Source organism: Vombatus ursinus, unplaced genomic scaffold, assembly GCF_900497805.2.
Source record: "Vombatus ursinus unplaced genomic scaffold, bare-nosed wombat genome assembly UNPS02000749.1, whole genome shotgun sequence".
NCBI classification, from domain to species: Eukaryota; Metazoa; Chordata; class Mammalia; order Diprotodontia; family Vombatidae; genus Vombatus; species Vombatus ursinus.
Genome location: NW_020940527.1, coordinates 19,670,933 through 19,683,215, shown reverse-complemented (window position 1 = coordinate 19,683,215; position 12,283 = coordinate 19,670,933). Strand labels below are relative to the sequence as shown.

Genomic DNA, 12,283 nt, shown 5'->3' with positions numbered 1-12,283 from the left:
CTTCTTCTTCTTCTTCTTCTTCTTCTTCTTCTTCTTCTTCTTCTTCTCCTTCTTCTCCTTCTTCTTCTCCTTCTTCTTCTTCTCCTCCTTCTCCTTCTCCTTCTTCTCCTTCTTCTTCTCCTCTTATTCATTCTTCTTTATCTCTCTGTCCCTCTCTCCAAATACAGATAGATATTTCAAAATAATCATTTTATAATCTTATATATTTTATTTCATATATTAAAACATTATTCTGTGGTGTCCATAAGGATCATCAGACTGCCAAAAGTATCCGTTTCACGGATACACACACACACCTACGCACATAGAGAATGAAAAACAAACACCCATTCAGAGGCTTTTTGTCATTTGTAATGACCCTGGATAAACAATGTATTGTTATATTCAATATTTTGCAAAGTATGATCTGTGGAACTCTTTTGTTTTAAGTGACAGCAACAGGAACTCTTTGAGAAAAGTTTGAACTTACCAATATTCCCCCCATGCATTAATCAAAGATCCAAATGGTTCTGTGATTTCCTCAAGGTGGATGTTCCCTCCCGTGATGCTCCTGCAATCCATCCATACTTGTCCATCTTCCTACAGGACTCTTGTCCATGTCCTCCTCTCAGTTCACCCCAGAGAGCCCATCAAACATTCTGGGAATCTTACTCACTTCCTCTTAAAATTTCAAGGATAACAGTGGAGCATGTGGGCTACCTATTGGCTGCTCCTCACTCCCACCCACCTTTTTTTTTTAATTAGACCTTTTTTTTCTTTTCTCTATTCCAGGTCTTCATAATTCTTCATTTGTTGTATGTTGAAGCCAGAGAATATCCACCATATTCATGTACATAGAAAAAATACAGTACACATACATCTTTAGTATCAAAATAGGTATAATTTCCATAGAGTCCCCAGTCTTTTCTTTATCCTGTCAGTATTCCAAACCCCTAGACCCACCCACCCCCCCCCAAATTGGCACAGATGAGCTTGGCCAATATATTTCAAGGCCAAAAGTGTCCTGTGGCCAAATGGTCTGAACAAATGCTGCTGCATAATATCAAGAATTCCCTCACATTGTCTCATGTCTTATTGATGGAATTATATCTATGGTCAATATAATGGCATTACACAGGGCTTCTTCTCTCATCCTCTCAAAGTACTCTACAGCTCTTAGTAATATTTCTACTTACGCTTTCCAACAAGTAACATCACAATCCTAGGAGAGACTTGCCTAGGTTCATACAAGTATAAGCGGCAAATCCAGGATTTGAACCCAGGGCCTCTGACTCCAAGTTCGGTAGTTATCACTGGTCATGGGGTCCTCTTCCTTGGGCCCAGTTGCCACTTCCTCTACCCCTTGATCATTGGGAGTTTGGCCCTTCCTTCATCCTAGGCCTATCCCTGACCAGCCCTTAGAAATCTGCTCCTGAGATAACATCCCCATCTCCTTGTTGGCCTCTTCCCTCTTCCAAGAGGCCACAAGATCCTAAATCTTTAATATTTATTAGACTATATTTCCCCTCTAATATTCATTGCCCCCAGAGTCAAGCTCCAAACAGGTGCAGGATGTCCATATCTCTACTTCTGTTTAAGGTATCCTAGAGCCCAACATCACTAACCCTTGAATCTATTATCCCCTTGACAGGAAACTATCTACCCTGCCACTACTCCCCAAGATCCTTAGGGCCTTGCCATTGATGCTGCTACTTTTTTTCATGTTTTGTTTTGTTTTTAGCGAGGCAACTGGGGTTAAGCGGCTTTCCCAGGTTCACACAGCTAGTGAGTATCATGTGTCTGAGGCCGGATGTGAACTCAGGTCCTCCTGACTCAAGGGCCAGCGCTCTATCCACTGTGCCTCCTCGATGCTGCTACTTAACCTGCCCAATAACTACAGGACCTTCTTGTCTGCCAGACTTAACATAATCATAAACCTTCTTTGTGTCTCATCTTCCCTAATTAAAGCGTGAGGCCCTTGGAAGGAGGAAATGCCATGTTTTCTTTCTTTGTATCCCCCGAGCCTAAGATTGTATTTGGCACACAGTTAAGAGCTCAGTAAATGCTTTTCCATTATGTTAGCCATGAGTTAGCCCCTTAGCACTGAGAAAAGCAGAGTAGTCCCGACCTCTCTATCCACTGGCTCACTATTAAAAGCCTCGTCCTCAAAGGATTTGGTTACGAAGGCATACTGTACTGGGCAACCAGCTTAGTTGCTGTAAACACAGTCCTGCCTAAAGAAACTGTATTTAAATGCATGAAAGGCAGCCTCTAGTGGACGGAGAATTTACCTAGAAGTCTAGAAGATCTGGGTTCAAGTCCCTCTCCAATTTAGATTCACAACGAGTTTGTGAGAAAGTTTGTCTCCTTTGGAGGAGAGCATTCTAGGTGATAGTATTCAGGAAAGTCACATTGTAAATCTCCGTCTATCACTACATTCGCATGAATACAGTAAGTGCATCTGTCTCTTTTTTTCAGTGGCCTTAAGACAGGAAGTTGACAATGCTCCAAATCTACTTGGGCCTTTGCCCCCTCCTCCTTAGAACAAACCCCTCAATATCACTTGAGGGATTGTTAAGGGGGAAGCGGCTTCCACTTGATCAAATATGGCCCGAGTGCCAATGAGGCAGATACACTTCCTGGAAAGCGCCCGAGAACATTCTCTTTCCCAATAATACTCGGCTTTGTCCTGCTCCAGCCTCCCTCCTGGGTCTCCCCCAACTTTCACGGCCTGTGCATGGTGGTGAGAGAGAGCTTCCCTTCTGCTCCTACCGCTCATTCTCCCACTTGGAGACACGCTGTTCAATCGGGGGATTCGAGGTGTTGCTGTGGAGGGGATTATGGAGCAATTGACATAGAATTATGACTTTTGGTGGGGGAGAAAGCAGCAGGGGAAAATGAAAGTGGGAACAAAACAGCTCCTGTTTTCATGTAAATGTTACTAGCCCTACAAAAAAAGAGAAAAGAATACACATACACACACACACACACACACACACACACACACCTTATCCCCCAGCCTCCCCAGAAAACGAATATGAGGTTTTGGAGGATTTATTTGTTAAGGTTTCCAAGAGCCTTCAAACAGCTGTTGAAAAGATATTGAATTTTTCAGGACATGGGCTGGGGAGGAGGTGGGGGAGGGGGGATGACATGTGAAAAAGAGTGAAAGGAATTATTGAATTGATCTAATGAAATGTTTGCATGGCCGGGACACTGGGGAAGGCTACAGGGTTAGTGATCAGGGTTGCTGTATGAGGCCTGCTTGGGGCATTTCTCTGATACACTCTTCCACTGGCGGGCCTTTCGACTTTGGATGATTCTGTTTCTAGGCCTCGTGGAGAGCTGAGATGTCCCACTTTTTGTAAAAAAGGCTTTGAAATCCTTGAGCAAAATGAGCTACAGATGTCCAAACCGTTTCTATTGTTAAGCATAATTGAATGTTTTTCCATAAATGGTATTAAAAGCATATTCAAAATAAAGATGCTATAAGAATGTTACCTTCTTTGGCAAATGATACCTGGTATAGGTATATCGTGTTTGGTTATGAGGCTATGCAGTTTAGTCAATAAACAGGTGGCCTTAGAGTTCAAATCTAGCCTCAGACACTTATGAGCTATGTTACCCCGGGCAAGTCACTTAACCCTGTTTGCCTCAGTTTCCCCATCTGCAAAATGAGATAGAGAAGGAAATGCCAAACCACTCTAGTATCGTTGCCAAGAAAACCCCAAATGGGGTCATGAAGAGTTGGACATGACTGAAAAACAGCTAAACAACCATTAGAGTCAGGAAGACCTAGCTCTAAGTGTTATCTCTTAAATATAAAATAAATCTGTGACCATTTAACCTCTCTGTGCTTCAGTCTCCTCATCTGTAGATTGAATATAATAGTACCAACCATTAACTGATATATGTGAAGAGCTTTGTAAATCTTGAATAACAGCTAGTAGGAGCTGTTATAATAGTTGGAGTCAGAGGAGGGAGGCAGGAGAAGGAAGAAAAGGAGGAGGAGAAGGACCAGGTAGAAAAGGGGGAAGAGTTACCATGGTACTACTGAAGAAGAGGGATGTCTGCTAGAAAAAATTATCTGTACAACCTTGGGCAAGTCATATACGTTCTCAGTGCTCTACCGGCTCCCTAAGACTGAACTGCCAGTCCATACCACCCATTTTGTCTACCCGCTCCTCCCTAAAAAGAAATAAGAAATATTGGGTTAGATACAGAATCAGTAATGGATATCATTATGGATTTATAGCCTGCTCAAAAGTTAATTTTTCTTTTCCTATATGAACAATCAAATTATGAATATTTTTACTATAATCAAATATTAAAGCTTATATTCAAAAGTATGGGATATGCTCTTGTCCTTAATTAGCTTTGTTTTGTCTCTATCACTTTCATCACAGAAATGAATGACCAGAAAGCCTTGTATCATTTCAATTTGACATCCATGCAAGATTCAGAAATGGTTCTTTCAGCCACGTTCCACTTCTATTCAGATCGGCGGCCTCGGTCCCGAGAAGTAATTTGCAAGCGTTCCAAGAACTCCTCCTGCCGCCTGCTGCACCTACAGCCCCTCCCTCATTTCCACCTGATATTCCGCAGTGTCCCACAGAATGCAGCTTTTGGGCTGGTCAAAGGTAATGTGACTATCTTCCCCCACCAAAGGGGTGTTTGGCAAGCCAAGGATATTTCTCACATAATTAAGGAAGCCAAACAGGATGGGGAGCTTCTCCTCCTGGCTGAGCTCGATTCTGGGGAGAAGGACCAAGTCTTCCATGGCCCAGGACCAAACAACATGCCCTACATCCTTGTCTATGCTAATGATCTGGCAATCTCTGAGCCTAACAGTGTGGCAGTGACTCTCCAGAGGTATGACCCCTTCCCAACCAGTGACACTGACCCAAGCCGCTCGCCCAATGCCTCCACTGACTCTCGGGTGAGGAGGGACATTTATGTTCCTGGTTCCATCCATGACAATGAGCTTCCAGAGGTAGAATACAGTCTCCACCATCCCCATCACCTCCACCATACTCATCACCCTCAACACTATCATAAACATGACCTGTGGGAGAGTGCCTATAAGGCCCTAAAACCTAAATCACCCCGGAAAGACCGAAGGAAAAAGGGACAAGATCATAATGAAATGCTTACAAAGTCTCAGATGCTGAATTTTGATGAGAAAACCATGAAAAAGGCCCGAAGAAAACAATGGAATGAGCCGAGAATTTGCTCACGGAGATATTTGAAAGTTGACTTTGCTGACATAGGGTGGAATGAATGGATCATATCACCTAAATCATTTGATGCCTATTACTGTTCTGGGGCTTGTGAGTTCCCAATGCCCAAGGTAGAGTGAGCTGATGTTGCTGTTGTTTTGCTATCTGAATTCCGCTTCGGTAGGATAGTAATCATAATTTATTACTGGATATAGGAACTGTGAAAATAAGTTGAGTCAATTACACATTTTCCCTACTATAGAACTCAAAACTAACAATGGAATCTTGTCTCTCTCTTGACCCTACACTAGTTCTAAATGAAGTAAGGAATGAACTCCCACTTTATCACCATACCTTTCACTCTGTATCCATCTGCTTTTCTCTCTGCTTCTCTGCTTTTCTCTCTTGCCCATGGGATAGTCTTCCCTAGCATAGGCACTGCTGTTCCTTATATAGTCCAGCTCAACATCCTTCCAACAGGTTTCCCATATTAACATATGACATTAGAGAGACGTTTGGCTGCTTCAGAAATACTAATGGTTCTGGTATAGAATTTGAATTTTCTAGTAAGCATATTTGTTTAACATAAAACTGAATATGGCTATGTCTTCCCTCATTAGAGTGGGCTGCATGGCCTTAAGTCTAGCATAGCCAAGGAAATGAGAAATGCTTTAGCTTAGCAACACTGAGGTTAATGGATTTCCTCAAGGTAACATATTCAGCTACTAGCAGAGCTCAAACCTACACTCACCACATAGGCTAATTTCTCTATGCCATTCTATTTCTTTAATGAGGCTAAGCAGCTGAGTTGTTTTCAAAGTATAATTACCCATATTATGGAAGATGGGGTACAGCTATGATCTTGTGATTCCGTTGATATAGAAAGCTTTCAGTAAGAATCCCACCCCATCCCCAATGCTGATTGACAACTGCTATGCAATTTATAGTCTCAGAGAGGTTCCTGGGACGCTGATTGGTTAAGTAACTTGCCCTGGGTCATACAGCTTATATGTGTGAGAGCCAGAACATGATCCCACGTCATTCTGAATCAGAAGCTAGCTCCCTATTCATTGCATAAGACCACTTCTCCATGTAAGAACTGACTTCTTTACTGGATGTCAAGTTGGAATTTGTTTCTAATTCATAGTTTTTCTGAGGCTTTTGGCAGAACAAAATGATTGTCTTATTACAGCCATGCACGAAATTACCTTGATTGATGAGGAAGTCATCTTTGGAAATTTACTAGTCTCAGGGCCAGCTAGGTGTTGCAGTAAATAGAATACCGGGCCCTGGAGTCAGGAGGACCTGAGTTCAAATCTGGCCTCAGACATATAACACTTACTAGCTGTGTGACTTTGGGCAAGTCACTTAACCCCATTGCCTAGCCAAAAAAAAAAAAAAGAAAAGAAAAGATATTTACTAGCCTTCCAAGTCAATGGCCTAAGGCTTCTTCCCTCAGAACCATGGACCAGAGCTCTACCATTCATGTATTTCTCTCTTCCCCCGTGAATTGTGCTTAGAAGTAATGCTGATGTCCTTACTGGTACCCAGCCCTCCCCTCAAGGCTACTTTACCTTTAGGCTAGGTTTCGGTTACTAGAATTAAAGTATGTTAGAGGTACAAGCAACCAGAGGGGTCATCTAGTCCAAGCCCCTGATTTTAAAGATGAAAGCTGAGACCCATAGACATTAAGTGACTTGTCCAAGATAACACAAGTATTAAATGGCTGGTTTGAGATTCCAGCCCAGGGCTTCTGTCTCCTAAGTCCTGTCCTCTTTCTACCTGGCCTTGCTGCCTCTGGCATATATTAGCTATCCGTTAGGGCACTATACTAGTGAACATGTCAGAACTGAATGACCTTTCAGGTACCTTCCAATTCTGAACTTTTATGACTTAGATAAGAGGCAAAACAGTATAATGGACTTGATGTCCCAGGTACTGAGTTCAAATCCCAGCTCTGCCACTGACTACCTGTGTGACTTTGAGCAAATCACTTTGCCTCCAGGGCCTCAGTTTCCTCATCTGTAAAATGAAGGGGCTGGATCAGATGGTCTCTGAGATCCCTTCCAGCTGTAGATTTATAATCTTATATTTCCATGATCCTAAATGCCTAATTTATCAGGAGGGAGGAACTCAGCGACTCTGGGGCATTTGTCTCAGAGCGAGCCGTTAGCAGGCATTTATTAAGTTCCTTCTATGTTCTAGGCACTATCTACGGCAGGCACTGGGGATAAAATACAAAAAGTGTGATCCCAGAATGAATCCTAGGATTGTGAGGGGGAAACTCTATGTAAATGTGACTCTCTATATAAATTAGTGCTGCCATGTGACCCTGGATGTGACTCAACCTCTCTGGAGGTCTCATTGGTCAAATTATGAATCTCATTCAGGTCCTTGGAAAAAACTCTCTCCTTCCTGGTCTTGTGTCATATCAATGAGGGTTAAATATGCACCGATGGATGATTTTGCTCTTCCGCCATTTTCATAGTTCTGAGTATCCCTAGATACATGTTTTCTGTAAAAGCTATATCAATTTTGAGTCAGAAAGCTATAAGGGGATGGTTAGTAATCTCAGGATTCACAAAATATTTACAGAGGGTTGAGGATTAGCAGGGTAGGACTGGTGGAAAGTTGGATGAGAGGAAAAGGGAAAAATGAAATAGGGGCAAGTGTGTCTTTAAAAATAGTCATCGGCAGTGGAAAGAATTCAAGAATTAGAATCTTGAGTATGATGTCAGAAAAATCACTTTGCCTCCCTGGGCCTCAGTTTCCTCATCTGTAAAATGAGTGGGTTAGATCAGATGATCTCTAGGGCTCCTTCCAAGCATAAGTCTATGGAAGAATAAAGCATCAAAATTTGGTAAGGATGAGAGGGAAACCAGGGTAAGAAAGATAATCTGGGAGAATTTGGAGGGGCTGAGGTCACTTGGAGGAGAAGGAATAGCTTTGGTTTGAGCTGGGGTGTAGGAATGGGAGAAGGCCGTGTTCCAAGTGATTTTGTTCAAAGGTAGGACTCTGAATGTGTCTTGGCAAGTGGCATTTGCTGCTCTTTCCATCAACTCCCAGGAGCAGTACTTTGGGCCTGCTGGAGGATAAGTTCTAACCCATCAGAACAGTTTCAACATTACAGTTCTCTTACCAAGTCACAATTCCTGGTGAGAGGAAATCACATTTCCAGGCCCCCATAAGCATTAAGTGGGAACACTTTGCCATGTGTTTGTAGGGGCATCCCAGCCTGCATACTAGTGGGAGCATACAAAATTCCAAATGAGCTTTCCCAACTTCCTCTTGGGCACATCAATAATAGTTAGCATTTATATAATGCTTTAAAGTTTGCAAAATACTTTGCATGGCTTATTTCCTTTGGTTCTCACAACAACCCAGTATAGTGGGTGCAATTATTATGCCCATTAAGCATGTTCAACAAATATTTATTAAGCACCTACTATGTGCAGCATACTGTATATAATCTATGCTGTCTTTGGTACACAGAGAAGATTCTACTGGGACTTGATACTACAGTAGGATATATGCATCAAAGAAAAGAACATGGTGTCCAGAAGGAACAGTGGTCCAGGAGTCCTATGACCTGGATTCTAGTCCTTATTTTACCAATTCGCTGCGTGATTTGCGGCAAATTACCACCCCTAGCTGGGCCTCATTCTCCTCATCTGTAAAATGAAAAGTTATATTAGGTGATCTTTAAAGCCCCTTTATTTTCCAGTTCTATTTATTGTCCTGGCCCCTCTCCCCCCAAGCAGAAACAAAGGATGAGCCCACAGAGCCACACTCTTGTCCACTCACCTTTGTGACTAGTAGCACACATTCATTCTCAAAATGGCTACATAAAGTTAGAGGTAGAATTTGGGGCCATTCAATGATATAAAGCTAAGTTGGCCACATAGAAACCAAACTTTGAGCGCTTTTTTGTTTTGGTTTTCCTAGTTAGGAGAGTTGATTTATGGTGGTCTGCTCACTCTCTTGCCTGATAATCACAAGATGCCGGATCAGGGTTAGGTTTCTTCTTTGGGTGTGTTTTAGTTGTTGCAATCTCCTGGGACCATCCATTAACTTGGTACCTCCTTCTCACTCCTCGCCCTTACTTTTTATTAGTTTTTTTTCAGTCTGTATAGCCTTTAAAAGCTAGAGGATAGTTTATTCTACCTAAATCTACTTTGTGGTTGCAGTGAAGGGGGAAGAAGCACGGGAGCAGCATTGGGAGGGGAGGGATAGAGATAGGAATTGATGAAATAGCTAAATCCCCCAATAAACTCTCCCTGATGATAGGATGGTTAGAGCTAGAAGGTGAAGATAATGTTTCTGTATCAAAAAATAACTTCTCTCAATAGGCTCAGATGAGTGTAATTCTGTTCTGGGAGTTCTCATGGCTCCTCAGTGGCAAAGACAACCCAACTCACCCTCAAGAGAGGAGGCATTTTAGAGCCCTGATCGCCTCCTGTCCTTTCTCAGGAAAATAGTTCTTCCTCCCTGCCCGAGCTAAACATTCCCTTCTCTAAGAAAAAGCCACAAATCTTACCCTTGGCTTTGGCTGTAGAGACCAAGCCACAGTGGGGTCAAAACCACGGGCATGTGAGCAAAACCAGGGGTAAATTATGGAGTGTCAGGCATAGAGGTTTTAATGTTTGACTGTTCTCAAGGTTTGCAGACTGACTCCTTAGCCTGGGAGGACAGTAAGTCAGTTGACATGAAAAGTGTGTGGCTTCATTGATTTTACAGCTCATAAATATTTCTGAGATCTTTTTTTTTCAGTTATAGAAAGAAAATGTTATTTCATAGACATTAGCCTCATTTAAATTTTCATCTAAAGCACAAAAAGTAATCAATACTGAAAACCACTTATAACCAATGAATCTAGTATAATGTGAAGTTGATTTTTTCTTACTTCTCAGTGATAATAATAACTAGTAATTATATAGCACTTACCAAGCACTTTACAGTTATATCTCATTTAATCCTTACAACAATCCTAGGAGAATGGGGTGGGGGGAGAGATGCTATTATTATCTCCATATGATAGATGAGTAAACTAAGGCAATATGAGGTTAAATGACTTGCCCAGGGTCACATAGCTAGTAAGTTGCTGAAGTCAAATTCGAACTCAGGTCTTCCTGAGCCCAGGTCCAGGGCTCTGTGCACTGGAGCTCCAACTAGCTGTCCCATCTTAAAACACACCCTCAATGAATCCATCAACCGGTCTGGAGTGGTAATTATGTGTCCAATACTAGGCTAAATGCCAATATAATCACTTTGTTGTTGTTGTTGTTTTTTAAGAGGGAATGAGCATTTATAAAGCACTTGATATGTGCCAGGTACTGCACTAAGCACTTTATAAATATTATTTCATTTGGTCCCCACAATAATCCTGTGAGGTAGGTGGTATTATCATCCCCATTTTTTACAGATGAGGAAACTGAGGTAAGCTGAGGTTAAGTGACGTGAGCAAGGGTCACACAGCTATTAAGTGTCTGAGGTCAAATTTGAACTCAGGTCGTCCTGACTTCAGGCCCAGCACTCTATCCACTACACTACTTAGCTGTCTTAACACAGAACCTAGCCCATAATAAGAGCTTAGTAAATGTTTATTGATTGATTGCTTTCTTTAAAATTAACATTTTATTGATTTTTTTTGTTTTATGTCATTGTCACTTTCCATTGACTCTCTGACCCCCCCCCAATAGTTTTCTCTTGTCTCAATAAAGTATGGTGATGCAAAATAGATCAATGCATTTCACTTTTGTGGTGTGCCCCATTTCTGCTGAGGTGAAGGAGGCGTGTTTCATGTTCTTTCCTCTGAAGTCATGACTGGTGGCTGCATTGATTTCACTTCCATGTCATTTTCCATGGCATTATTGAAATTCACCAACTTTCTACCTCTATTCCTCCAATTATCTAGGGTGTTCCCAAAGTCTTAATGTGGTTTTATATGTTACATATATATATGTATATATATACACATGCACACATATATGTGTGTATGTATATGTGTAAATATACATGTGTGCATTTATACATATATGCACACGTACCTAATATAAATATATATAACTTAATGCAGTTTTATAAAATGCAATTTATATAAGCTTTACTAACTTCAGAAGTATAAATGCCATGAACTTACAAAAACATCATTTGAAAGTTTAATTACTTAGATTTATGTGATGCACTTAGTTTTGTGAATTGTGACTAAGAATATTTTAAATTGAACAAGTGAAGGCACCCTGTCATTATACATTGTGTGTGCAATAGGTTGAATGATACTTTCTCAGACAGCTAGAGGTGATCCTCTGGCTTGATCACCTTGATCACCAGATCTATCTCTATTAGACCTTTTCTCATGGGATTATAGCAAAACTGCCATGTATGCATCAAAACCTTCTCCTCTGGATGATTTTAAGATTAGGATTATAAATGCAGTCCTTTCAAACCACTGAGCAGAAGCCAAAAGATTTTATAAAGTTTGACCACTGAATGTATATATCTTGTGCTATGTATAGCACAAGATGGTGGTTATGAGGAATTTTAATAAGAAACATATTACTATTTTAAATTTTTAAATAATTAACCTTTTAAATGTTTGACTAACTTTGCAGCCTTTATGCTTCTGACATTTTTAAAGTTTGAAAACACTAAGACTTTTGGGATACCCTGTATTACCTGTCACTCATTTCTTCTGTCAGTCTTAAGCCAATCTGGCCATGGTTGTAGGTGAAAATGAATAACACTCTTTCTTTTGCCTCTTTCTAGATTGTGCGACCATCAAACCATGCCACAATCCAGAGCATTGTAAAAGCAGTGGGGATCATTCCAGGCATTCCAGAGCCCTGCTGTGTTCCTGATAAAATGAACTCCCTCAGTGTACTGTTCTTGGATGAGAATAGAAACGTGGTACTAAAGGTATATCCCAATATGTCAGTGGAGACTTGTGCCTGCCGATAAATCTCTGGGATGGACTTCTGTTTAAAAAGAAGAAAAGAAAAGAAAAGAAAAGAAAAGAAAAGAAAAGAAAGGAAAAGAAAGGAAAAGAAAAGAAAAGAAAAGAAAAGAAAAGAAAAGAAAAGAAAAGA

General features: G+C 41.1%; 1 protein-coding gene across 1 annotated transcript in view; it reads left to right on the top strand.

Moving 5' to 3' along the window:
* The window catches only part of GDF10 (growth differentiation factor 10), a 19,784-nt gene extending 7,587 nt beyond the window's left edge, over nucleotides 1–12,197 (top strand). The window contains exons 2-3 of the mRNA XM_027859934.1: nucleotides 4,386–5,329; nucleotides 11,964–12,197. Coding sequence (XP_027715735.1) covers nucleotides 4,386–5,329; nucleotides 11,964–12,155 — 1,136 coding nt within the window. The 3' untranslated portion in view covers nucleotides 12,156–12,197. The remainder of the gene's footprint in view (nucleotides 1–4,385; nucleotides 5,330–11,963) is intronic.
* The last annotated feature ends 86 nt before the right edge of the window (nucleotides 12,198–12,283 follow it).